The 26,335-nt window shown below is 40.0% G+C and overlaps 1 protein-coding gene across 3 annotated transcripts in view; it reads right to left on the bottom strand.

Annotated features, from left to right (window-relative positions):
• The window catches only part of LOC142657867 (glyoxal reductase-like), a 141,699-nt gene that overhangs the window by 25,389 nt on the left and 89,975 nt on the right, over window positions 1-26,335 (bottom strand). For 2 of the 3 annotated variants that reach the window (XM_075833352.1, XM_075833354.1), the window contains 2 exons: window positions 23,955-24,137; window positions 22,413-22,472 (listed from right to left, as the gene is read on the bottom strand). In XM_075833352.1, coding sequence (XP_075689467.1) covers window positions 22,413-22,472; window positions 23,955-24,137 — 243 coding nt within the window. Of the gene's footprint in view, window positions 1-19,810; window positions 19,916-22,412; window positions 22,473-23,954; window positions 24,138-26,335 lie in introns of all 3 variants that reach the window. The other variant, XM_075833353.1, reaches the window with a different exon arrangement.

The following is a 26,335-nucleotide window of genomic DNA, read 5'->3' as shown; positions in this document are numbered from 1 at the left end:
ATAGTACCTGAACCGTACCTTGCCTCGTCTGCTGGAATACTCCACGTCGGCTGTCGCCTGTCATTCTGGATACCACCTGCCACGTCTGGAGCAACCCACCACCTCCAGCCCCATCTGTGCCAGAGCCCTTGCCGCCATCCGGACTATCCCAGGTACCCGTGTGCTACACTCCTACCATAGACTTTGTGCGTAGACTGTGAGTTGGTTAGCTGCCTCTCCGCTACAGCGGAGTGGCCTAGTGGGTCCACATACCCCTAGATTGTGACAATTACAAGCACTATTGAAGATCAAGGCCCAAGTTTTTTGTTACACCTCTGGAAGAATCAATGAAAATGCAGATCACTGGCAGGTTTCTTATATGTTTTCACACCTCTAATGCTTTACATGGCAGAAGATGGGGCTGGCACATGTAGCCTTTCTGTTTATATGTGTATAAAGAGACTGGCATATGCAGTAGTACATAGTATATTAGAGTGTGAAATATTGTGCACTAACATAGGATGTTATAGTGAATGATTTTTCAGGGGTCGGCCTAGGCCCCTTAGTTCCAGTGAAGGGAAATCTCAATGCTTCAGCATACCAAGACATTTTGGACAATTGTAGATTCCAACTTTGTGGGAACAGTTTGGGGAAGGCCTTTTTCTGTTCCAGTATGACTGTGCCCCAGTGCAACAAAGGTCCATAAAGGCATGGTTGTGTGAGTTTGGTGTAGAAATACTTGACTGGCCCACACAGGGCTCTGACCTCAACCCCATCAAACACCGTTAGGATGAACTATAAAAGGAGATTGTGACCCAGGTGTCTGACATCACAAATTCTATTTTGAATGAATGGGCAAAAATTGCTACACTGCAGACTCTCAAATTCCTAGAAGTTGTAAGCAGTTTTAGATGCAAAGAGGGGACCAAGTCCATATTATAGGTCTATGGATTTAGAATGGGATGTCATAAAAGCTCATTTAGGTCTAATGTGTAGGAATCAGAATACTTTTTGTCCATATAGTGTATACTGTAAGAAACTCAAAGACTTCTATTGTGCTCAGTGCACCCTCATTCATACAGGCTACCTTATATGAAAGGGATATGTGGGATAAATATCCATCCAGGCAGAACAGCCTGTTTGAACAAGGGTACAGGGCATGCATATAACATACAATGGCTCCACTACTGCATTGGTCCCAGGATCCAAATTTTAACAGAGCAGCAAGTCAGAGCACTGTTCTTTTACCCCATTTATTGTCTTTTGGAAGATACTGATTCTCCTTTCGAAGATTCAGCTGGTATGGAGTTTTTAGTGCAATGTTCCCTGGTAAAAAGTATTCAAAATAGCTCTTCTCTAGAAGGAAGAAAACGGTCACTTTTCTTCCTTCCGGATATGAGCTATCATGCATTCCCTTTATTAATACTCTGGAGGACTGAAGTTATCATTAAATACTATCATGATAAAAAACATTTTTAAATAAATAGTTTTTCGTATCGTTTCCTTATGAGCTTTAATTTTACGTCTTAAATATTTTTCTTTCATAAATCTAGAAGCTCTCCATTTTCACTGCAAATATTACAGTTGTTGCATATTTATTACTGGTCTGGAAAATCGAAGTCCATGATCACATTATTTTCGAGTGTTTCAGTTATTAGGGAATGCATTGTATTGTAAAATTATCTTGATCAATCACCTGATTTGATTCAATTAGTGGTTTACTTTTCAGTTTCCATCCCCTCATTTTCTCAGAAAGAGTTAAATCCTAATAACAGTTCTCATCAAGTGGTAGCTTGGCATGGCTACCAGGGGTATTCCCACACACGAGAGTGTGACTGGAAGCAGAATAATAAGGGGACTACATAAAATTCCCGTAATCACATTACCAAAAGACCAACTCCCCCTTTTAGAGCATAACAGATGTATTACTGTTGGACAAAATATTAAATTCATACATTTCGGGGACAAAACAAATGTTTTCATGAATGCATTTTACTTCCAGGAAAAAAAAACAAAAAATGTCTGATTTATTGGTCTTTTGTTCTCTCCTCTTTTCACCATAAATTCTTCCCTTTCTCGGACTGCCCCATAGTGCTCAGTCTGACCCAGTATTTCTAGGATTAGCTCTAGGGCATGCATAAAGTGCCTATGCCATGTCTCATGCCCCTTGCTCTTCTCCATGTATAAACAAATATTCCTCTGCACCCACATCTGTATATGTCTTCTATATAGCATGGAGCAATTTACTGATTCCTTTACTTCATTTCTTTAATCTGCCACAACATAAAGAATCCATAGAAAAGATCTCTTAATCCCTGAAAAAGGGCCATCAATGACTTATTGCTCCCCTCTGCATGCTCCGTGCACGCCTGGAAAACTGGCCAAGTGCAATAAATGAAAACTGACAGCTTCCATTGATTTTTTTTCTGTATCGGGCGGTTGGGGTGAGAACAGTGCCTCAGTTTGTAGCTCATAACTGACCGGGTCAGTAATTTGCATAGACTAGTTTGATTTATTTTTGTAGAATTTTCCCTTTTCCAATGTAGCAGCCTAAGACCCAGTTCCCACAGCATTTTTTTTGACACTTATTATGACGTGGAAACCGCACTGGAATCAGCACCAAAAGATGCTCCAAATCTCCCTCCATTGATTCCAATGGGAGGTAGTGGCGGTTTTTTTCCAAGGCGACCGCTCATGGAAAAAAAAAAGCATCATGCTCTATCTTTTGCTTTCCGTCGCTAAACCGCCATTGAAATTAAGGCTTGATAGCAAAAAAAAAAAACCTGTACCGCTTGTTTGGAGCGTTTTATTATGCCGTTTCTGACCAAAAACCGCATGCGGTTTTGCATTCGCTTAATAAATAGAAGCATAAAAAAAATCTCAAAATCTTGTAAAAGAAAAAAACATAAAAAGAAACCTCTTGTATTTCAAAATGTGCCAAATCCTGTAGGAATTTTGAGCCAGATTTTTCTTGCTTAGCAAAAAACTCCACGTGAGTATACCCCAAGAAACCTAACATTTAGTGTTGAATGTGGACATAGCAAGCATCTTTAATAGCAATCACAGTTACATACGCCCAAACGTAATTTTTTTATTCTAGAATACTATCGGACTACCTACACTAGGTCAGATCAGTTCCATATTTGTAGAAGGATTTTGTATAGTGCGGTATGTGTGTCAAATTCTCATACATCTGTTCATTTTATGAATTTGAAGCATGTTTTTGCGGAAAATTGTTAGTAATAGTAATAGTAATACAAATACAAATCCTATAGATGAATTAACATACCCTGTATGCTGCGATATAGTCCTCCATGCGGCACCATATGTGTTTTCCAGGTTCATACGATACAGAAAAAACCTCCCTATAAAATAAGAAGCCCCACAAGTCTATGGGTTCTCTATTACAGCTCTATACACCTTGGAGTTTGTATGGAGCCCATGGTTGCCAACTTGCCTTTTTATTTTATTTTTTAAGCTAATATATCCAAAATTCATGAACAACCTATATTTTTTACGAACAAGTTGGAAAACCATAATGAATCACAAAGCTTATAGATAATACATGTATATAGCGTAGAATAGTGATATGAACACATTAGCAGCGTGTTCTGTGACCTCTAAAATAATAAAACTGACAATCTCTACAAGCTCCTCCAACTTCAAAAAATTCGTAGTTCTCTATTTTTACGGACTGTCCAGAAATCCGTAATACGTTTGTTTACTTGAGCCTTTAACATGCAGTGTGCTTTATTTCTTTTGGGCTTGTTTGTGAGAATAAAAAAAAAGTGTGAATTTTTTACTATAGCACATATTACAAAAGGTGCAAACTTACAAAGGTTCTGACATGCTGATTTACTAAAACCACTTCTTCTATGTGGTTTACATTTTTATGTAAGTGGTCGGTGTTACAAATGATGTTGTTACAAACATCTGTCCTCTGCTGTTGTAAAAGGAGCCAAATATCACGCATTCAGTAAACTACGAAATCCACCATTTAGTTGTGAATGTGGACATAGCACACACCTATAATAGAAATCCCATAAGTTATTTTTTTTATGCCAGAAAACTATTGGACTGCCTACAGTAGGTCAGATCAGTTTCATATTTGTAAGAAGGTTTTGTAAAGTGGAGTATGTGTGTCAAATTCACATTTATCCGTACAACATTTTATCAATTTAAACCATACCATAAACCTCTGTTTTTACGGATGCAAAATTGTTAGTAAAATAAAAATTTTCATAAATGTGCTCCATTTATAAACCGTAGCCTATGACAAAGGTGAACTCGCACAGGATAGGATGTGTCACCAATGAAATCGTCATACAAGAATAAAATACCGATAAATTAACACACAGTTAAAGGGGTATTCTAATACGGACAGTTATGGAATGTCCACAGCATAGGCCATAAATGTGTGGTAGGTGCAGGTCGAACCTCTGGGAATCACTAATTTACAGAGGCAGCGCTCCCCATAGACTGAATTGGAGAGGAGTCCATGGGAGTTAGAGAAAGTGCCAAACACTGTTTACTCGAGGTGCACTCTGCACCTGTCACACATTTACGGCATATGCTGTGGATGTGCCATCATTTATAAGATGGGTATAACCCTTTAAAGAGCTTTTATACAGTATGCAAAGTCATGATCATCGAGCTTGTATAGCCACACATGGAGTCCCTATGGCTTCATGTTACATAACAGTAGTCATTAGGTGACTATCTGATGATATATAGAGGGAAAGAAAAGTTACATTGTAGGGACTCGCAAGACGATGAGGACCCTTGAAGTGGGTTGCGAGCTTGCGTATTTTGGCCAAAATATCTACTAATACCTCATGTTTATCATGTATACTTTTTTAGGGAGGCAGCCAGGAGTCGTAATGCTAGGGGACGATAGTATGCCATTGTCTGGTGTGGTGTGCAGCGCAGCCCGCCTGATCTAATAGTATGGGCGTGACTAATAGGCTGTGATCTGGCAGGATACGCTATGCTCTGCGACCAACAAATTGTTTGCAGCTTTGGTTGTGTCCATAACACTGAGCAGCCCCTCCCCGCAAGACTAGCGGGAGCGGATATCACTAGCATATTGTACATGAGCACTCTCCCCCCTATGTAGCATTTGTGATTTGCCTGCCTCCTGTTGGGAACTGATGTCAACCTGCCCATTTAGTAAGTATGGCCTGTTTTTGTGTTTTTTGTATATTAGTATGTCCCATATTTTGATGAATTGATATATTGATGTGGGACAGACTTGTACGGTGTTCCCTCAAGTTACAAAGGCCTCAGGTTACAATATTTTCAACATACAATGGTCTTTCCTAAGCCACTGTAACTTGAAACCACATTCAGCATACAATGCCACAAAATGTCTGAATCTCAGCCAATTAGCATGCATATTTTACTGGTTAAACGCCTGTTGTAATGCAGTGCATGCCCTTATATGCTGTCTAGTAGCGCCTCTCTACAGTACAGCATGTCCTGTGTACTTCACCTGCGCCATGATGAGTTGCTCCATTGGACACCAGGTGAGGACGGCTCCATGTTATATTTCTGGTACACTGTGTACTGTACAGGCTCCTGAAGAAGCTCCTGTCTTCATCTTAGAAAGCGATTTACACCTTCCAGCAGCTACAGTATTTCTGATTTTTATATGTGAGAACTTGCTTTATCTGTATTAGTTATCTGCTTAATCACTATTTTTTCTTATCTGTGGTTGACATTTTGGGGGCTTCGGCACCAATTGCTAGTTTTCCATAGAGTTATGGTCTCAAATTACACAATTTTTAACTTACAATCATTGCCCCGGAAACGCTTAATAATGTAACTTGAGGGACCACTGTATATTATATTGCTTTTTTACTTCTCTTTTCTTGTTTTATGTTGATTAAAGGCAATGGACACCTTTGAACATTTTTTTTTATTGAATACAACTGATTTGGGCGTAAAAATCATTTCCCCAATAGGTCTTTATTCAAAATTTCAACGTTTATGAGCGCTTAAGAGATCAGACAGACAGGCTGAAGAGCGAGCCATCTGTATACTACTCTAATGGTTTTCACTAGGAACAGGACAGAGAAGAAAACAACGTATGTGAATACATGCAGGCTGCACAAGCAAAACGTAACACCATTTTTAATAAAGACATATTGGGGAAATGATTTTCACCACAAAATTAGTTGAATGCAATATTAAAAAATACAATTAAAGGTGACCATAGCCTTTAAAGGGTAACTAAACTTTCAAAAAACTTCTGACATTTCACTAGGTTTTGATCCGCGGAGGTCCTTGCTCTGAGACTCCCGCCAATCGCTATAATTATATAATCGCTATAATATAGCTCTCTGTGGCTGTTGCCCATTGCATAGGGTCATTTCATTAAGCTTCAATAGAGGAGCTTTGCCATAAGTATAATAAAAACAAAGTATAGAATAGACATCACAGAAGTTACAAGGGAAATGCAGACAAAAAAAATAATAGAGCAATCAATAATGGATTGAAATGAAAGTCACGAGAATAAAGGGCAGTGGAGGATAATAAAAAAATGGGTGTGAGTCATAAAAATATATAAATCCTGTTACAAGAATAAAGCTCTTCTCTGACTGTGTGTAAGAAAGTGTTACATTTTCAGTTGCATACATAGTTTTTCCATCACATATATTCTCAAACGTGTTGGCCCACGATATAAGTTTAATGTGAATAGGTGATAAATGTATTAGGGCTGGGGGTCCCACCCCACCCACCCACGTTCTCGTGATTAGTTGGGGTCCAAGTGGTGGGATCTCCAGTGATTATAGGTGATAAATGTATTTCATGGGCCTACCCCTATAAATGGAATTGCTTGTAACATTTAAAAGCTTGAGAAGTCTTAAGAGGCCACAGCCTGTAAAATACTGATGTAGCCAAGTTTATTTTGACTGATAAGTTGCTGCAGCATGATATCACACAACAAAAGCCATTAGAAAGCCATTGAAAAAGTCAAGTTAAAGTTTCTTGAAACTGAGTATTTAATGTGTTAAAAGTCAAGATATAGATGGCTACATCTGTAAGTAATGTAAGTAATTTAGCAAGAGATGCTTATGGATGCACTGTGAATAGTAATACACATCCAAATCCTGTAGTCGAATTAACCTACCCTGTATGCTATCATATAGTCCTCCATGCGGCGCCATGTACAGTGCCCACCAAAAGTTCCTGAAAACCCTCATAACTTTTGAACGGCTCGAGGTAGAGGGTTGAAATTTGGTGGGATTTAATGGGGTCATAAAATCTACCAGTTAATGCAAAAATAAAAACACCCCCACCCCCTTGGGGGCAGCAAAATCTTAAATGGCACGGGGGGGGGGGTCGAGTGGGGCTCATTTGAAAGCTCTTTTCAATACAAAAACGATGCTGCAAACAATTTTGAGATAGGATTTTGTTTCTCTGAGATATTTAACGTTAAAGTTATAATCTTCAGTATCGGCTACCGCCGGTGTTAGCATTACCCAAAATGTACCGCGCAGAGGTCGCACGGTCGGATTTACATCTCATCAGGGTGCTAGATTAATGTGAGTCCCCTTGCCTCTCACTTTTATGTGTGTGTGTGTGTGTGTGTGTGTGCACGTGTGTGTGCACGTGTGTGTGTGTGTGTGTGTACACAGCCCAAGATTTAATGACTCCAAACCCTCTCTGCGCTGTGTGTGTGTTGTCCGGCCAACCAAAGCAAGACCGAGGACATGTATTATATGTATTAGTACAAACATAACAATTACTGTATTAAATCAAATGTTCGAACTGTGTGTGATTGAATTCTAAATGTTCACTATTGTTTCCCGCAGCTTGTCTAAGTTTGCGAGCCTAGTCTCATAGACTTTACTTTTTAAATACCCCCAGTATAAAAAGTCTAATGGGGTCAGATCTTGTGATCTTGCTGGCCATTCTATTGGGCCTCTTCTACCAATCCATTGATCAGGAAAATTATCATTCAGAAGATTTCGAGCTCGCAGCGAAAAATGTGTCGGAGCTCCACCCTGCTGATACCAAACATTGCGGAAAGCTTTTCCAGCAATATTTTGAATAGCCGGTATCACTTGGTTTCTTAGCAAATTGCAGTAATTTTCTGCATTTATGTTTCCTGCAATAAAAACGGTCCTACAATATGATTGAGCAATATTCCGGCCCAAACGTTAACCTTCTGAGGATACTGGGTATGACTGTCTCTCATCCAATGTGGATTTTCGTCTGCCCAATACCTCATGTTCTGTCGATTTACAGAACCGTTTAGTTCAAACTTAGCTTCATCCGAAAAACAGGTCCAGTTTAAAATCTGATGATTATCATCAAATCGTGTCATCATTGTATTGCAAAATTCCACTCTTCTGTCATAATCATCTTCGGATGGCTCCTGAACTAGACATATTTTATAAGGATGATAATGATGCCTCTTCAAAATTCGAATGACTGATGGTGCGTCTTTAATTGAACCGGTTATTTTGAAACGATGAACAGTTCTTTTAACAGTTGACAATGAAATTGGATCACGGATAGGATAAGTGGCATTGAATAAAGCCGCTACTTCTCGATAGGATCTTATTTTTTCTTCGCCATACCCTCTCATCATCAATAAAGTGATCCTTTCCGTTTTAGTCAAATGCATTTTGTGATATGACAATAGAAATGTACTAAAATGAAAATTACTCTCCGAATTAGCGCTCCCTGAAATTCAAAAGCGACTACCGAAATGTGTACACATGAAATCATGTTAATATCGTAGGCAAGGTCCATTTTGTATCGCCGAGGCCGATTGTAATAATACGTAATTTAAAGTCACCTTGATGTGACATTCCCAAGCTCACACACACACACGCACGCCCACACACATTTAGGATTTTACCCACGCGGTACATTTTGGGTAATGCAAACACCGGTGGTAGCCGATAATGAAGATGATAAATTTAACGTTAAATATCTCAGCGAAAAAAAATCAATTGCGGCATTGTTTTCAGATTGAAAAGAGCTTTCAATGAGCCCCCACTCGACCCCCCGTGCCATTTAAGATTTTGCTGCCCCCGCCCACCCCACCGCTCTGGTGGTGTTATTTTTTGGCATTAACTGGTAGATTTTATGACCCCATTAAATCCCACCAAATTTCAACCCTCTACCTCGAGCCATTCAAAAGTTATGTGGGTGTTCTGGAACTTTTGGTGAGCACTGTATTTTTTTCAGGTTCAAACGAAAACCAAACTTTAGGTGGGTATTGACTGCTATCTATAACAATCCTCAATACCGTACAGGATTAGAAAAAACACCCCCTTCCATTTACCGGCTTGCGTGTCGTCCTGGTCCGTACCGCCTCGGTTGGAGAGTGCATCATGGCCTGATGCTCGCTTGAAACCCATCTGCTGTGGGCTGTTGCACTGAGGCGGTGCAGGAGCAAGCCGTGGTGCGCATGCACGCAGTTGATGGGCCGGTGTGACTGGGTGACGCACAGACTGAGTAGGAGGGACTATGCACCGCCGACACAGGACTAGAGTGCCCATATATGGGCAAATCTGCGTCACTGTGATCGGCAACGTATCCGATTCTCTCACAACACACAGCTCCTGATACGTCACGGGAGGTGTGTGCTGAATGGCAGGGAGTATCCAGTTAAATAGGATGGGTTAAGCGTACTTGAGCCTTTAACATGCAGCGTGCTTTATTTCTTTTGGGCTTGTTTGTGAGAGTAAAAAATAGTGTGAATTTTTTTACTATAGCACATATTACAAAAGGTGCAAACTTACAAAGGTTTATGCAGCCTTATGCACATTTAATAAAGTCACTTCTCACTATATCTCACACCTTTCACAATGTGGTTTACATTATTATGTAAGTGGTCAGTGTTACAAATGATGCTTTGAAAAACATCTGTCCTCTGGCGTTGTAAATGGAGCCAGATATCACTTAGCATTTTCCTCTCCAGTGTAGTAACCTAAGAAATCCACCATTTAGTTGTGAATGTGGACATAGCAAATACCTATAATAGCAATCCCAGTTACATATGACCAAAAGCAATTTTTTTTATACCAGAAAATTATTGGACTGCCTTGACTAGGTCAGATCAGTTCCATATTTGTAGAAGGGTTTTGTAAAGTGCAGTATGTGTCAAATTCACATTCATCCGTACAACATTATGAATTTGAAGCATGTCATAAACTTTTGATTATGCTGAAAATTATATCTATCTCTCATAAACGTGACCCATTGTGTTCATCGCAGACTTCAAAGGGTAACGGCAGAGAGAAGAGGTTACTCTGATGTCCGCCATTAGAGTGGGGCTGAAGTTCTGCATTACAGCTGTTGCCTGATCACACATGCCCATGTGATCAGCAGGATGACTAAGCTCATCCTGATACGGCATCATCCTGCCACTCATGACGAGCATAGTCGGCATTAGGGTATGTGCACACGATAACGACAATTACGGCTGAAATTACGGAGCTGTTTTCAGGAGAAAACAGCTCCTGCATTTCAGACTTACACTACCGTTCAAAAGTTTAGGGTCACTTAGAAATTTCCTTATTTTTGAAAGAAAAGCAAATTTTTTTTTCAATGAAGATAACATTAAATTAATCAGAAATACACTCTATACATTGTTAATGTGCTAAATGACTATTCTAGCTGCAAACGTCTGGTTTTTAATGCAATATCTACATAAGTGTATAGAGGCCCATTTCCAGCAACCATCACTCCAGTGTTCTAATGGTACATTGTGTTTGTTAACTGTGTTAGAAGGCTAATGGATGATTAGAAAATACTTGAAAACCCTTGTGCAATTATGTTAGCACCGCTGTAAACAGTTTTGCTGTTTAGAGGAGCTATAAAACTGACCTTCCTTTGAGCTAGTTGAGAATCTGGAGCATTACATTTGTGCGTTCGATTAAACTCTCAAAATGGCTAGAAAAAGAGAGCTTTCATGTGAAACTCGACAGTCTATTCTTGTTCTTAGAAATGAAGGCTATTCCATGCGAGAAATTGCCAAGAAACTGAAGATTTCCTACAACCGTGTGTACTACTCCCTTCAGAGGACAGCACACACAGGCTCTAACCAGAGTAGAAAGAGAAGTGGGAGGCCCCACTGCACAACTGAGCAACAAGACAAGTACATTAGAGTCTCTAGTTTGAGAAATAGATGCCTCACAGGTCCTCAACTGGCAGCTTCATTAAATAGTACCCGCAAAACGCCAGTGTCAACGTCTACAGTGAACAGGCGACTCCGGGATGCTGGCCTTCAGGGCAGAGTGGCAAAGAAAAAGCCATATCTTAGACTGGCTAATAAAAGGAAAAGATTAATATGGGCAAAAGCACACAGACATTGGACAGAGGAAGATTGGAAAATAGTGTTATGGACAGACGAATCGAAGTTTGAGGTGTTTGGATCACACAGAAGAACATTTGTGAGACACAGAACAACTGAAAAGATGCTGGAGGAGTGCTTAACGCCATCTGTCAAGCATGGTGGAGGTAATGTGATGGTCTGGGGTTGCTTTGGTGCTGGTAAAGTGGGGGATTTGTACAAGGTAAAAGGTATTTTGAATAAGGAAGGCTATCACTCCATTTTGCAACGCCATGCCATACCCTGTGGACAGCGCTTGATTGGAGCCAATTTCATCCTACAACAGGACAATGACCCAAAGCACACCTCCAAACTATTCAAGAACTATTTAGGGAAGAAGCAGGCAGCTGGTATTCTATCTGTAATGGAGTGGCCAGCGCAGACACCAGATCTCAACCCCATAGAGCTGTTGTGGGAGCAGCTTGACCGTATGGTACGCAAGAAGTGCCAATCAAGCCAATCCAACTTGTGGGAGGGCCTTCTGGAAACATGGGGTGAAATTTCTCCCGATTACCTCAGCAAATTAACAGCTAGAATGCCAAAGGTCTGCAATGCTGTAATTGCTGCAAATGGAGCATTCCAAGACCAAAGCAAAGTTTGAAGGAGAAAATTATTATTTCAAATAAAAATCATTATTTCTAACCTTGTCAATGTCTTGACTATATTTTCTAGTCATTTTGCAACTCATTTGATAAATATAAGTGTGAGTTTTCATGGAAAACACAAAATTGTCTGGGTGACCCCAAACTTTTGAACGGTAGTGTAATTGCTCGTACTCGCGTTTTGCGAGGCATCAATTACGGCCGTAATTTGGAGCTGTTCTTCATTGAAGTCAATTAAAAACGGCTCAAATTATGTCCCAAGAAGTGTCCTTTACACGTCCCCCTGAGGAAGCACTTGTGGAGGAGCGGATACTGCTAACTGTTTCCCTTGCTGTCTATGGGTAAGACTGTGATCATACAGATTACTTTCCTAAGCACTGGCACTTTATTACACCTTCTCCTGTCTATAACTGCTTATTAGACCCATATATTACACTCACTGTGTTTGAGACAATCTCCCCTTGTGAGGGAAGGTGTATATATATTTCTTGAAATAGGTAACTGTCTATTGTGTACTTGTTTACGTGTTAACCCATATACTTTAGTCAGCAATAATAACCAGTATTAGCTCCGTATTTCTTACTAGAGTCGTATCTTTCTGTATTTTATATTGTTTGTGATATATGTATAATAATAAAAATTTAAATTTTATATACAAATTGGCTTCTAATGCTCTGATTGTTTTTCTGTTGTATATGGACTTCTTTGACGATGCTGTTATTTTACGCGCCGTCTTTTGACAGCGACGCGAAAAATTACAGGTCGTCGGCACAGTACGTCGGCAAACCCATTGAAATGAATGGGCAGATGTTTGCCGACGTATTTGAGCCGTGTTTTCAGGCGTAATTCGAGGCGTAAAACGCCTCGTTTACGCCTGAAAATAGGTTGTGTGAACCCAGCCTTAGTCGGCAACCAGTTAAAGCGCTTTTAAACAATATGCAAAGCTGTGTTCATTGAGCTTGTACAGCAGGGGTGGGGAACCTTTTTTCTGCCAAGGGCCATTTGGATATTTATAACATCATTCGCGGGCCATACAAAATAATCAACTTAAAAATGATTTGGTTAAACATGTAAATAACTCACCCCTAATGTGATGGCTGGAACTGCTTCTCTTTGGTGAGGCGTGTGATTGATAATGTTGCTACTGAGGCTGGTATTGATAATGTTGCTACTACGTTTGCCAGTCTGGCACGCAGTCGACTCTTTGCAATGGGAAGTTTTGATAGTAACTGCTCGCAGCAGTAAGTTGTTCCGACATACTTATTTAAAGGGGTTAAAGGGACATTTATGACATATCCACTGGATACGTCATAAATGTCAAACAGATGCGGGTCCCACCTCTGTGACCCGAACCGATCTATAGAATGGGGCCCCCTAAACCCCGTTCCACTTCTGTGTTCTGGCTGATTACCAACCATGAAGAAGAAAACCGAGTAGCTCGGTTGGCAGTGAATGGTGGTAGTGAATGGCACTTATGGGAGCAGTGTTGCAAGTGAGTTACGTTGTTTCCGTTAACTACCATTCAGTTCTATGGGACTTACGTAAACAGCGTAACTCATCAAACTATGCTGTTTTCTTATTCATGGTTGGAAATCACAAGCTTCAGCCACAACACAAAGAGGTACAACGAGGTTTAGGGGGCCTCGTTCTAGAGATAGATCTGGGACACGCATCTATCTGCGTGTCTGTGGATATATCATAAATGTCCTTGATGGGAAAACCCCTTTAAGTCACCTGGTCCTATATCTACAATACAGCTAAATTCCTACATTTAGGCCTCAGCTAAGTTTCTAATGCAGGAGCAGAGCAGTTCAGTCACCTGACTTGAGTCACCTGACCTCACGTCACATTGCCCTCCTCCTGCTCCTAAATGTGAGTGAGTAGGGAGGACAGAGCCCAGCAGTGAATGACACGGTGGCAGCGGCAGTCAGATTGAGGTGGGTGCGTGCTGTGACGGGAGTGGACCAGTCCAGTCACCTGACCTCATGTCACTGACGTAAGGTCAAGTGACTCCGGTCAGGTGACCAGACTGGTCCACTCTTGGGCCGGCACCCACCGACCTCACTCAGACCGCTGCCGCCATACTTGGCTCCGTCCGCCCTCCTCATGCTCCTAAATGTGAGTGAGTAGGGCGGACGGAACCAAGTAGCGAATGACGCGGTGGCAGCGCGGTCTGAGTGAGGTCAGGCCAGACCACATGTACAGCCATACATGGAGTCCCTACGGTTTCATGTTACATAACAGTAGATGCTTTGTGCGCTGCCATCAGATGGCTCTGTACTGCATTATAGTCTCCCCTAAAAGCAATGCTTCTAGGGGAGAATATTTCCATAATACGGTGCTAGATGGAACATGCCAGTTTCTTTTTTCGTTGGTTCCATATGAATCCATGATGAAAAGCCCCCTGTATGCCTTTATATGAATTCGGCATATAAATTCGGCGTATAATATGGGCCCATAGATATCTATAGGACATGTTAGGTAGTTCTCCTTTAAGTATCAAATTGTAATCTTCATAACATATCAGTTTAAAATCACAATATAGTTGTGTATAATAAACCTATATGACACAGTTAACATTGGCACATTCTTATCATAGAAAAGCCTGACATTCACATGACATTATTTTCAGGGACCTCATTCTACACTGTTTGCGTCTACTGATATTCCTGGGATTAGGTCAGTAAATCTCTTCTCTATTCACAAACTATTAACAATGGAATTTTTGTTAGTAGTCTGGGAGAATCCTGCTTGTACAGCACAGTTACAATATACCAGGAGAATAACATCCCTGACTCATTCTAGGATATCTTTAAACATAACTGCGCAGATTGGCAGGCAGAGGAAGTCATGACATAGTCTGAACGATACAGTGAGTCCCGGAATACATTTCCATGATGAGATCATTTAACATGCTTTGTTATAGATTCCTGATACGGTAAAAAAAAAAAAGCATGATTTCACATCTAAAACAATGTCAGAATTTTTCTGGTATGAGTACCACTAAATTTTCAAATAAAAAATAAATAAATCAGTATGGTAATGATGATACATGGTTGGGGGGAGGGTTAATGTAAATCAAAGGGTTTTTCTAAAAAATTAAATTAAAAAAATCCCATTCTTCCATTTGATATATAGAAATACTAAACAAAATACAAAAAAAAACAAATTGTATTGGACATGTACAATAGCATACAAAAATTAACCTTCTATCAATAGAAATTTTATGATTGCTATATGACCTGAACAACATCTCCATGACGTTTGAATATTGTCTCCATGTTCACATGGGTTTTCTGAGAATTTCAGTTTTTAGTCAAAAATTATATCTATAGTCATTTCGGTTTCAATAAAAACTGTCCATAGTTTGTGTGGGTGTAAAAACTTACTTGCGGTTTATAAAGGATCGGTCCCCTCAAACTAACCTGATTAGCTTCTATGAGGAGGTAAGTTCTAGACTGGACCTGGGTAAGGCTGTGGATGTGATGTATCTAGACTTTTCAACGGCGTTTGATACTGTGCCACATCCTCACGGTACATCCTCAGATTGGGTAACAGTTACCAGTGGAGTTCCACAGGGGTCAGCATTGGGCCCTATTCTGTTTAATATGTTTTTTATGACCCTGTAGCGGATTTACAGAGTATAATTTCAGTATTTGCAGATGATACTAAGCTCTGTAAAGTAATCAACACAGAGGAGAATGATGTAATGCTACAGAGGGATTTGGGGAAGCTGGAGGTGTGGGCAGAGAAATATAGTAAAACACTGGGTAAAACTGCTGCTGAAAAAGTCTTGGTGGATATTGGTGAACAATAAACTTAACTTTAACAAACAGTGCCAGGCAGCTGCTGCAAAAGCAAATAAAACCATGTGATGCATCAAAAGAGGCATAGATGTTTATGATAAAAATATAGTTTCGCCTCTATACAAATCACTAGTCAGGCGACACATGGAATAATGTGCACAATTTTGGGCACCTGTGCAAAGGATTGCAGTTCCAAGAAAGCTTTTTATTCAGTTTAGAAAAAAGACGGCTCAGGGGTAATGTAATTGTAATGGGTTTAAAAACGTACTTATATTGTTTACACCACTAGGTTTAAAATTTGATAAGCTGGCTGGTAAAGTGAAACACACATAACTAGGGTTTAATTACGATAAATATGAATAACCGGTAATACATTACATAAGTGCGAGACTACAAGAGAGCAAGGGTAAAAAGTGTCGTTTTACCCATTTTAAATTGAAGTTATCAAGAATAATTGTTATCAAGAACGAGTGTGTCAGTGCCAATCTTTCGGGCATAACAGTCTACATATAATGTGAAGGAGTGGCTGTCACCTGACAGTTGCTCAATTCCATAGTATGTAATCTCACAGTCACTTAGTTGCATAGTTACATAGTTAGTATGGTTAAAAAAAAAAAAACATGTCCATCAAGTTCAACCACAGGATGGGAGAAAGGGAAGGAATATGGGTAAACTATAGAACTTTGTTTTATATTCCTTACTGATCCCAAGTAGTGTTCATACTGGATCAACATTCAAACTAGAATTCTATACATTGACATACGTGCAGATATTTTTTCACTTTAGGAAATTATCTAAGCCTTTTTTAAAGCCATCTACTGTTCCTGCTGTAACCAGATCCTTTGGTCAGCTATTCCACAGATTCACAGTTCTCACGGTAAACAAGGCTTGTCGTCTATGGAGATTACTTTTTCCTCCAGACAGAGGAAGTGCCCCCTTGTTTTTTGAGGGGATTTTACATGGAACAGGTTTCACCATACCCTTCTCAATATCAAAATGAAAAGCTGTCATCTGCCACTTTCTTCTCTATTTGAGACTGGAAGGTCCGCTTTGTGAGCTCTTCTAAAGCCTATCCAGTTTACACTTTTTCTGCCTAATGCTCATCCCAGCCCTGACCAATACTCCTTATTGTTAGTGGTACAGGCGGATATCAGTGGTATAAAGGTGAGAGCAAACCACCAAACAATAACCACACTACCAAGCATCTGAACAAGGATCAAGACCAGGACACTGATGCTGACCAGGTTCCTGACTACATGTTCCAGCACTATGTGGATACTCTTACTAAAACATTAAACCGCATCACAAACCTATTCTATCAAAATATAGTTTATAGGTGACCGATCAGAAGTTCGGTGGCTTAGATTTTAATCGCATATTTGAAATCAGAAGTAATTGGGTGAAATAAGTTATTAGAGTAGTAATATGTTCTACCCAATCTAAAGAACATTTTGAAAAATAATTTTGGTGGCAAAGTAAGGAACGACGCACCCTGTTTATTGACACTACAGTGAACAGACTTTGCATCTTTCCTCGGACATGGTTTTGCATACGATGTTTGGGAATAATGAATTCATGATTTCTAGAGAAGTTGAGCTGTTTATCTTGTGTAATGTGGCCATCCAACCAGTTTCATTTTCACCCCACATTGTTTATCCTATTATTTTAAGAGTAATTAAAAACCAACAACAGTAAAGGTTTCTGCTGTAATATAGCTTGTTGCGATACCATTTCAGCCTTCTTTTCTCATCTGAACCCTTCAAGTCAAAACGCTTTATTCAAATAAAATAAATTAGAATCTGAAATATTTTTGTCTCCTCCACACGTTTTGCTTTAAGGGCATGTGATACCCCTTAACTCTAGTGAAAGTCGTTAACTGTAGAAGCCTACATCATTCAGACATAGCAGAAAGATATCATGTGGATAATGACATTTATGCAATTGTATACTGCACAACTGGGTGTTGTAGACCATCATCTATAAGGCTACTGTGGGGTCATAATATTGTTTCTATAATTCACATGTCAAGGGCAAGGGTATGTTTTAATGAGAATTTTGGATGCCAGGTTATAATGTGTTATCATGGAGATTATGTTTAAAGAGATTTTATGAGGTCATAAAAGAAGGGTCTCCTTTTTTTCAGAAACAGTGCTATTTTTGTCCATGGGCTCGATCGAGTATTGCAGCTCACCCACATTTCAGTGAATGGGGCTAAGCTGCCATACCAGACACAGCCCATAAACATAAGTGGCACTGTTTCTGGGGAAAAAAATCTCATACAACCCCTTTAAAGCGTTATTCCCAACTCAAACATTTTATAGCATATCCACAGGATATACCAGAATTGTGTGATAGATGGTGCTTGCTCGGCTGTTTCCATAACTCCCACAGAACATACAGTAATGGAAACAGCCACCTCTCCACTTTCTCGATATAGGTGCGGGACCTAAAAAATTCCAACCTTTCAAAGGTGATTAATATTTTCATGTAAATTACTGTAATGTAAGTAGCTACAAAGAACAGCTGTGGTCTTTTTACTTAGTATAATAAAAGAGAAGGTTTGTAATATATCATTCATAGTTTCCCATACACAGGGCCGTAAAAATCGACATGCTTTACAGATGTGTACACAATCACTGATTTTCACTAGATTCCAAAGTAAAAAAAAATAAACCTAACCCCCCCCCCCTCCCCGAGTACATAGAAATGCCCTTTATGCTTAGAAAACCTTAAAATATTTTAACCACAATACATTATGGGTAAAATATTTGAGGGTTTTCTAAGAGATGCTATCCTTGAAAATCACAATGAAAATAAACTTGGGGTTTATGAGGGATCGGTCCCGTAAAACTATTCTGATTAGCTTCTATGAGGTAAGTTCTAGACTGGACCTGGGTAGGGCTGTGGATGTGGTGTATCTAGACTTTTCTAAAGACGTTTGATACTGTGCCACATAAAAGGCAGACTCATAAAATAAAAATGCCAGAACTGGGAGAAAATGTGTAGAATTGAGTTAAGAACAGGCTCAGTAATAGAAAAAAAAGAGGGTGATTATTAACAGTACATCCTCAGATTGTGCAACAGTTACCAGTGGAGTTCCACAGGGGTTGGTATTGGGCCCTATTCTGTTTAATATGTTTTTAAGGACCTTGTAGAGGACTTACAGAGTACCATTTCAGTATTTGCAGATAATACTAAACTCTGTAAAGTAATCAACACAGAGGAGGATAATTTAATACTACAGAGGGATTTGGGGAAGCTGGAGGCGTGGGCAGAGAAATATAGTAAAACACTGGGTAAAACTGCTGCTGAAAAAGACTTTTGGTGGATATTGGTAAACGGTAAACTTAACTTTAACAAACAGTGCCAGGCAGCTGCTGCAAAAGCAAATAAAATAATGATAAGTCATAGATGTTCATGATAAGAATATAGTTTTGCCTCTATACAAATCACTGGTCAGATGACACATGGAATACGGTGTACAATTTTGGCCACCTGTGCAAAGGATTGCAGTACCAATTTTAGAAAAAAAGACAGTTTAGGGGTAATCTAATTACATGTACAAATATATGAATACAGTACAGAAATCTTTCTAATGATCTTTTTACACCTAGGCCTACAACTAAGACAAGGGGTCATCCTCTACGTCTAGTGGAAAGAAAGTTTCACCATCATCCTAGATGGTGTTTCTGTACTGTAAGTGCATTGAGACTGCCACTCTCTGCTACAAGATGTTGTGATTGGTAAATCGTTAAACAAGTTCAAGAAGGGCCTGGATGCCTTTCTTGAAAAATATAATATTACAAGTAATGAGAAGTAGATTCTGGATATTGGATGTTGATCCAGGGATTTAGTATGATTGCCATATTTGTAACTATCAACTACGTAACCATGGACAAGGCTTTTGGTGCATGAATGTATCTTCAAGTATAAATTTGCTTTGATACAGAACACAAAATATGTACAGTATGTCCAAAAAGTATGATATCTGTTAGACTGTACTATATTACTGTACTGAAAGAGCAGAAGGGAAGAGGAAAAGTCCAAGAAGTGCTTATGGATATTCAAACCTTTGACAGCTACAATACATTGGAAGGATCCCAGGACAGATGTCGCCCATCATGCAAGGTATTTAAGGTGAAAACGTCCTTATCTGCTAGTATGAAACCAAACACCTGAGGAGATGCAGGCTGGTTAGTATATAAGTAGAATGGACACATGGGTTATTATACACTGTTAGAGGACACACCATATGCAAAGTGCGTGCTCATATTCTGGACATACAATAACTTTAGGAATCGATGCAAGATTAGTTCAATAACAATTTAGTAACAAGGTGAGCTGTATGAAAGTCATGTAATGAATGCTGATATCATATTGACAAAAGCTATTCATAGACGTCTTTAAGATATATAATTTAAAATGGTATTCTGAAAAAGTAACGAGGTCTCAACCAAACAAGTCACATTAATGGGTTCCCGGAGTTTGAAGCCCCACTAAATTACGGGACAAAAAAATCCAAGTGTTGACTTGAATGTAAAGATGTCCGCACATGTACAGCCACATTTACTGTACATAGTAATCTAAATTTGATAGCACTTTTCGTTGTCTGTAAGTACAATTTATTTCAACAAGAAGAGACAGTGGCGGTGTGGTCTCTCCATTAAAATTAATGTTTGGACTTTGTCCAGGCCATTGGTGGGAGACATAGCTACTTACAATTGTAGCCCCGTAATGTCCAATTTACTTGTCATAAATTATATAATAGAAATACCCCTTCAAATCGCCTTGCAATATCTCTCTATATCTTGGGCAATGCAGAACACTTGTATAAAATACTTCATTTGCTTCATAGAGGGTGAAAACACCCCGACAATTGTGATTGACATTTTGTGATATAGCATTTCTCCTTTATTGTTGTTTTAAGATAAAGACAGGAGAACCAAAATAAATGACAAAATCTGTGTATTTTCCTGTTGTGATTAGGGGAGCTGTGAATGGAGCGGTTTATCTTATATTATCAGTCACACTGAAGAAATTTATATGGCTCTGTTCACATTACTTTTGAACACACGCTCAATTTATGTTTCAGGAAAGCTCCCTGCACATGTGCCGCATGTATCCGTAGGGTTTCATTGACCAGACATAAGCCAAAATAGTGCCCTTTTGGCATAAATCAGGGTAGTATGTGTCGGCATTACTTTTTTTTTTCCTTACTGCATGGAATAGCTTAGTAGACTACACTTCTCTATACAGTAAAGCCCCTATTACACCGGCTGATTTTGCTCGCCTGCTTCTGTCACAAGGAGATATGTATGGGGACGAGCGGTCGTTACGCCGATCGCTCGTCGCAATACATTATTATGATGTCGGTAGTGCTTCTCCCAGTTTACACAGGGAGATGTGCTGCTGACAACGATAATATTTTACTTTTTTTAAACGGTACGATCAGCCGATGAACGAGCATTTACTCGTTCATCTGCTGATCGCTGCCCAGTTTACACAGGGCAATTATCGGCAACGAGCGATCTGTGAACAATCGTTTGCCCGGTAATCGCCCAGTGTAAAACCCCCTTAAGGGTCTTCTGTCGCAGGTATAGTTTGGGAAAGACCCCCAACGTATACATCAGAAAACTCTGACATGATGTTAAGAGGTTAAAATCGCTAAGAAAAATGCATCCGAAAACCACATGCATTTTAACCACGATTTCATGCATTTTTCTCTGCCACCGCAACAAAAAACACATTAAATTGTGATAAGAACACATGCGGCTTTCAGATGCATTTTTTTGCTGCATATTTAACCACACCTCAACGCCTGAGCACACCCTGAGGCCTCATGCACATGGCCGTGCCCGTAATAACGGCCCACGATTGCTGGGACAGGAATTTTGAGGAAGATTTTGACCTGCCTGCACTCTGTTTTCCGCGTTTTTTCAGGTATCTTTCGCTGCGGCAATTGAGCGTCGCGGGCAACAAAAGCTGGGAAAACCGCTTTCTCTGCTTCCCATTGATGTCAATGGGAGGTCAGAGATGGAAACGCCTAAAAAAGGGCATGACGCTTCTTTTTCCCACAAGGTTTTATTTCCGCTCACGGGAAAAAAAACGCCTATGCCTCCCATTGAAATCAATGGGAGACGGTTTCCGCGTCAAAAACCACGCCAAAAAAACGCTGTGTGAACTAGGCCAAAATGCTGCGGAATTTCCGCACAGAATTCCGTTGCGGAAATTCCACAGCGTTTACGTTATGTGGGAACCCGGCCTAAGAGTAGCATACAGTATTGACATATGCTTAGTTAAAGGTGGATACCTTTAAAAACAGATTGACATGGATGCCCCAATTGTACAAAAGAAAGGAACAACTATGATCAGGGGGTTTTTTTTGTACAGAGTGAAACAGAAGCTCATCTGTTTGTAGCAGTTTTTGAATGTATTTTTTTTTTGGGGGATTAAATTTGAATAACGTTAAAAATAGAACAAAATGTGCTGTGAACATGGCCTAAGATAAATGGCTCAAACCTTCTTATAGTTTTGTAAATTTATTTCCACATTTGTTCTTTTTAATATCGCATTATTAAACATACACTAAATGTTACTTGCGGGTATAGAATCAGTGAACTCCAGGCTACATTTTGTAGGATAATGTCAGTGATCAGAAGTTTCTATCCTCACCTGGCAATTGTCCTGGATTCTGCTCTCTTTGGTTGACTTTGGGATGGTGACAACGCCATTCTAAGAAGAATAATAAACAATACAACAAAAATCCATTATTAGGTGTGTCATTTCGCTGTCATCAGTCTCCAAACATCTTACTGTAGTTGCCATTTATGTAGGTGAATGGGCTTTCTGCTTCTATGTCCACCACCCACTTATATGCAAGCAACATTGATAACATGCCCTGCTCTATGTAGTGTAATCGCATGTTTAGTGTAGGCAGATTTGCCAATATATTTACACCAGTTTTTTGGTGTTATTTATTACAAGTCAATATTGATAAAATGTTTTGAAAACTGGGCTTTGGAGTTTGGCCGAACCTGACATTTATATTAGCTTTCCAACAATTTTCTAAATAACATTGTTTTAAGCCAACAGCAGATTTATCAACAAGGTATTAAAGTGTAGGTAAACGTTTGACAAACTTCTGACATGTCATAGTGACATGTCAGAAGTTTGGATTGGTGGGGGTCCGAGCACTGAGACCCCCACCAATCTCTAGAACGAAGCAGCTGAAGGGCTCGTGTGAGCGCTCAGCCGCTTCGTGTCTGTTCGGCTTTTTCCGGAAATCAATGTATGGGGGTACGGGCTCAATAGAAAGTCTATGCGCCCGTACTCCGATACATCGGCTTTCTGGAAAAAGCCGAACAGACACGAAGCGGCTGAGCACTCACACGAGCCCTTCAGCTGCTTCGTTCTAGAGATTGGTGGGGGTCTCAGTGCTCGGACCCCCACCAATCCAAACTTCTGACATGTTACTACGACATGTCAGAAGTTTGTCAAACGTTTAGCTATACTTTAAGTATTAATAAATCTCCTCTTAGGTGTTCTGGCCTCCACGAAACAAATGAGATTTAATAAGGGAGATTTATTTACGCCTTACCGACATTTGACGTAACTGTACGTTATAGTCAGTAAGGGGGAGCATGGAGCAGACATTTCACGGTTAGAGCCGGGATTGGAGATAACCCCGATCCTGGCTGTTTAACCACTTATATGCTGTGGTTAATAGCGAGATAACACTGAACCCGGATGTTTAACTTAGATGTCGCAGGCAATAACGACCTCGGCATCTAAGCCATTAAAAAGAAAGGGGAGCTCCCTCAGTCACTTCATCGGCGATGCCGAAGGGTGTCATGGCAGTCTGGAGGCCTAAGGGCGGGTTCCAAGGTTGGATACGCTGCGTGATTTTTACGCAGCGTATCCGACCCGGAACCTGCAGTACATTCCGTCCGAAAAAGCGCACCTTGTCATATCACACATTGTGGTGCGTTTTTTTCGAACAGAATTTCTGCTGCGGAATAAAGCACTCACCCTTACCCTCTTCCCTGCGCATAGTCTGGCCACCTACGATGACTTTGCAGGCAATATGATGCTGCAGCCTGTGATTGGCTGCAGTGGTCACATGGGATGAAACCCTATCCCAGGAGGCCGGACTGCAGGAAGGAAGAGCGTTCCCATCGTATTATAAAACCAGATATTTCAAGTCAACGTCCTCACCTGGATGCTCCAACGTATGCAAATTTGAGCTGGCGTCTTCCCATACTGCTTTGCAAGCCTCTGAATAACTGGATGTGTCAGAGCCTGTCCCTTAGCCAGAGGACAGTATCCTCCAAATACAATATTATTCCTCTGACAATAATCCACCAGCTCCTGTGGTCTCTGAAAGGGGTGGTATTCAACCTGTACAAATATGAGCCAAAGAAAATTCTTTAGTACATTCTGTAGGAGAAATAATCATGACATTTTTGAAGCAAGTGACAGAAACCAGATAAAATAATAATCAGTAAAGCTGAATAATGTTTCTGTTTGTATATTGCCTTACAAAATGTTTATTATTTACAAAGAAAGCTTTATTAATATCTTAACGACCGCCCGGTTTTTTGACGGCAGGCGGTGCAGGTGCTTACTTTACAACGACGTCTTTTGGCTGCAGTGAACACTCACGCTCCAAGAACGAGATGTTACGAACAGCTACTGTTCTTAGAGCACCCTCCTGATACGCCCATTTAACCCTTTGATCGCCACGGTCCATGACTGGTTACGATTTTATGGTACAGACAACTTCTTGATCACGTTTTATTAAACTTTTTATGAATTTTACACATTTTTTTTAAAATTAGTTTTTATTGGTACCATTTTGGGGTACATGCGACTTTTTGATCACTTTTTATTCTATATCTTGGGAGGGGTGGTGACCAAAAAATAGCGATGCTGGCATCGTTTCTTTTGCGGTGTTCAGCATGCGGGAAAAATAACATTATCGTTTTATAGTTTGGGTCGTTACGAATGCAGTGTTACCAAATATGTGCACATTTTTAACGTTTTCATTTTTTTCCTATAATAAAAGACTTATTATAGGGGGGAAAAAAATATTTTTACACTTTTATAGTGTAATGTGTTCCAACTGTCAGTGTGACGTCACCAGTCACTCTGACAGTAAGCCTATGAGGACCAGCCAAAAGATTCCCTTACACGTTGCTGCAGAATTTCGGTGCAACAAATACGTCATGTGTGAACATAGCCTAAGGAGAGAATTCAAATTTCAGGGAAATGCTACCATTATTATTTTTTTACTGCGAACCAGCCTTCCAATTTACATTTCATATGCCATGTTGCATATCTGGTTGGTATTTTATATTTTTAGCGGCGTGAGAGAAAATGCCTCCATCACTTCATCTCTAATTTCTAAACTCTTCTCCATGCTTATTATTTCCAGATTCAAAGTGTGAAATGTGATTTCAAGCAAGAGAAAATAATAATGTAGTGAATGAACAGTCCAATGCCTTCACAGGACACACACAGGCCATTAGCAATTCCCTGCACAACACTTGCAGAGAAGAGGTTGGGGACAACCAGGTCACCCCGCTCTCCATTCACTGGCTCTCCTCACATGCTTTGTCCATTGTAGAGAGGCCACTTCGTTCTGAGACTGAAAAGTTTCGTCCATCCACCCTGGAGCCACTAAACAAAAACGCAAGAACAGTTTGTCCTTATAGCTAGCCAAAAAAAGAGAGCACAACAACTAGAGAGGCTTGGACGGGCCGAGAGGGAGACAACTGGATGACAAGTTAGGAAAGAGAAAGACATCCAAGTAGATTAGGGGGAGGAAAGCAGAAAATGAGGGGCGAAAGAAAAAGGAGTGGGAAAAAAGTGAGAGTTCCCACAGAGAGGAAGCACACAAAGCTGGGGAGGAAAAATACATTCACTCAAGTACAATGTGTTCCCCTTGTGAAGGCAACAATAGAAAACTATTGTTCCATATAGAGTATACATCTGATGTTTACATGATCTCGTGACACTATTCACCAGGTTTAGGTCATATTCTTCCATACAACAGATCATTACAATAACTTTCCCCCTGCTGCCATGAACAGGATGAAAAGATTTATCCGTTATGACCAAGGTCAAAAGAAACTGTGCAGAAAACCTTAGAAAGAGCTCACTCTATTCACAGAAGACAGACTGCTGTACACAGCATATTCTGCTGCTGGACTGCTCTATTTCCTGACTCTCTCCCACTCAGAGTAGGGCTGGGTTCACATTGTGCGTTTTTATTGCGTCTTTAAACGCTGGCAAAAAAAAACCCGCATCTGCAAAAATGTTTTTTAAATGTTTCAGCTGTGATGTGGTTTTGTATTTGATGGTCATAGGCTTACAGTTGAAACATTTAATAAAAATGCGTGGGTATTTAGAAAATGCATGTGTTTTTTTCAAATGCAGTTTTTGTGGCAACGTTTCAAAACGCAATCAAAATGTGCAATGTGAATCCAGCCTTAGAGATTAGGATTATAGATATACCGCAATCCAGATATAAGTGGCTTTCTAGGACATAAATATTAATGGCTTATCCTTAGGATAGGTCATCTATATTTGATTGG

The sequence above is a fragment of the Rhinoderma darwinii genome, chromosome 7 (genome assembly GCF_050947455.1).
Source record: "Rhinoderma darwinii isolate aRhiDar2 chromosome 7, aRhiDar2.hap1, whole genome shotgun sequence".
Classification (NCBI taxonomy): Eukaryota; Metazoa; Chordata; class Amphibia; order Anura; family Rhinodermatidae; genus Rhinoderma; species Rhinoderma darwinii.
This window is presented reverse-complemented; position numbering and strand designations above follow the sequence as displayed.